Below are 1,686 nucleotides of genomic sequence, written 5' to 3' on the forward strand. Positions count from 1 at the left end.
ATCTACGAAGTCAACTACAGAATTCGCAGCCATACCCCTCGGTTTTCTGGTGACTTCACTGCTAAGTCTGAGAGAGCATCTACGCACTGAAAGAAAATTAAAAAACAGGACTTACTCAAAGCTTTCCTCTTAAACCCTTCCACTGTGTCACTCAAGAGCAATCGCTAGAGAAGATTGTAAGCAAGAATGAACAGTACCTCAAGCGCTTTGATGAAATGCAGGTATTTGGATTTCAACTGGTCTTCAAAATACCAAAGACATAATATCTCAGAACGCTGCGCGACTGAAACTCCATTTAGCGGGTGGACAGGCCGGAGGTCGAAAGGTACCAGAATACGCTGGCTCGGAAGCAGTGACCGGATGAATAACTGGTGAGTAACCTCTAGAAGCTAGTTGCTTTATAATGAAGAACAAACCGATAGCTCGAATGCAATCACGCTGTTTAGACGGAACTATGGAAGCTATGAGAGAATCCAGATAACGTAATGACAGCATGGGATGTGTAGTGACAAGGTAGGCCATGGCGAATAGTCTATCTTGTCCCGTGCTGCTGCGTAGTGCCGTCATGATCCATTCACGAGTTGCGGAGCTTTCTGAGCGCAATGCGGGTGCCTCATGGATGCCGGATACGTTAAGGTTGGGGTAATATTTGTTGTAAAGCAATTGCGATTCCTCCCGCAGATTTAAACCTGTTGAACCCGGGTCCGCCGGGTTTCTACTGATTGTCGTAACCTAAACGTGAATGTTGAGCACGCATATTATTAGGCACCTTGTTCGAGAACCAGAATGGCATTGCACCAGGTCGAAAAATTGGCGATGCTTCTGGTATATGTCCCAACCTTGGTAGAGGGTGGTTTTGCTCGGACCGATTAGGTTTATCGATTTATCGAGATTGACCTGAGTAACTGAGTGAACGAAGACCCGGCACGAGTAGGATTCCAGCTAAACAAAAAAGAGACAGAAAAGCAGAAAATAGTAAACCAACAGGGTTTCATATAATTTTCTGGCTGCAAAAACTGTTGGTAGTATGAGCAGAGATTTCGATAGATATCATTCTGAGCAGAAAAGCCTATGAAAATTGCACAACTGCTTCTTCCTTATTATGGTTCATCACCGGCAGGCACCTCACGAATCTAAAAGGGGATTCGAACCCGCTATTTGTGCGTCAACAGTTAAAGACATGAACGTCTGGCCACGAGCGGCTGCTCAAGTGTGGAATTTCGCAATTCTCCAGGTGCAAAACAATCACACTGCCTGTCAGCCGCTCGAAGCTAAACGGTTTTGTCTTCAACTACTAGCCTAAGAATTACTAACTTTGAATCTTATTAGAAATCCGTGGGATGAGGAGTAGTGATGATTCATATTTGGGTCGCCCCAGTTTACGACATCGGGGAGTGTAAGATAGAGGTTACAGAACATTTTAAAAAGTACAGAGGGTTCACGAATGAAAATGCAAGGAGTGGTACAACGGAGCCATCGGACAAGACAATCCAGTTGATCAACTGCTACCCCAAATCCGGAGTGTCGGCCTTTAGCAAAACCGCGAGTCGTAAAATGGGGCCACCTTCGGTCTCAGGGGTTGCCGAATGGGCTACAGCGTTCCTGGTGCCGATGACTTCCTACCAGCGTTGTTGAAGGACACTAGCGAGTTCCCCAGACAGTGCCTATCTCGCCTATTCGCGTCTA

At 46.0% G+C, this 1,686-nt stretch overlaps 1 protein-coding gene across 1 annotated transcript; it reads right to left on the reverse strand.

Moving 5' to 3' along the window:
* Window positions 1-14: 14 nt before the first annotated feature.
* Window positions 15-732, reverse strand: T265_12719 (hypothetical protein; the record flags this gene model as incomplete). Its single annotated transcript, XM_009165159.1, has 3 exons — window positions 15-164; window positions 198-382; window positions 417-732. Coding segments are annotated over 3 exons (651 nt in total), but the record flags the coding sequence as incomplete, so codon positions are not given.
* Window positions 733-1,686: the final 954 nt, after the last annotated feature.

Source organism: Opisthorchis viverrini (genome assembly GCF_000715545.1).
Source record: "Opisthorchis viverrini unplaced genomic scaffold opera_v5_12, whole genome shotgun sequence".
NCBI lineage: Eukaryota > Metazoa > Platyhelminthes > Trematoda > Opisthorchiida > Opisthorchiidae > Opisthorchis > Opisthorchis viverrini.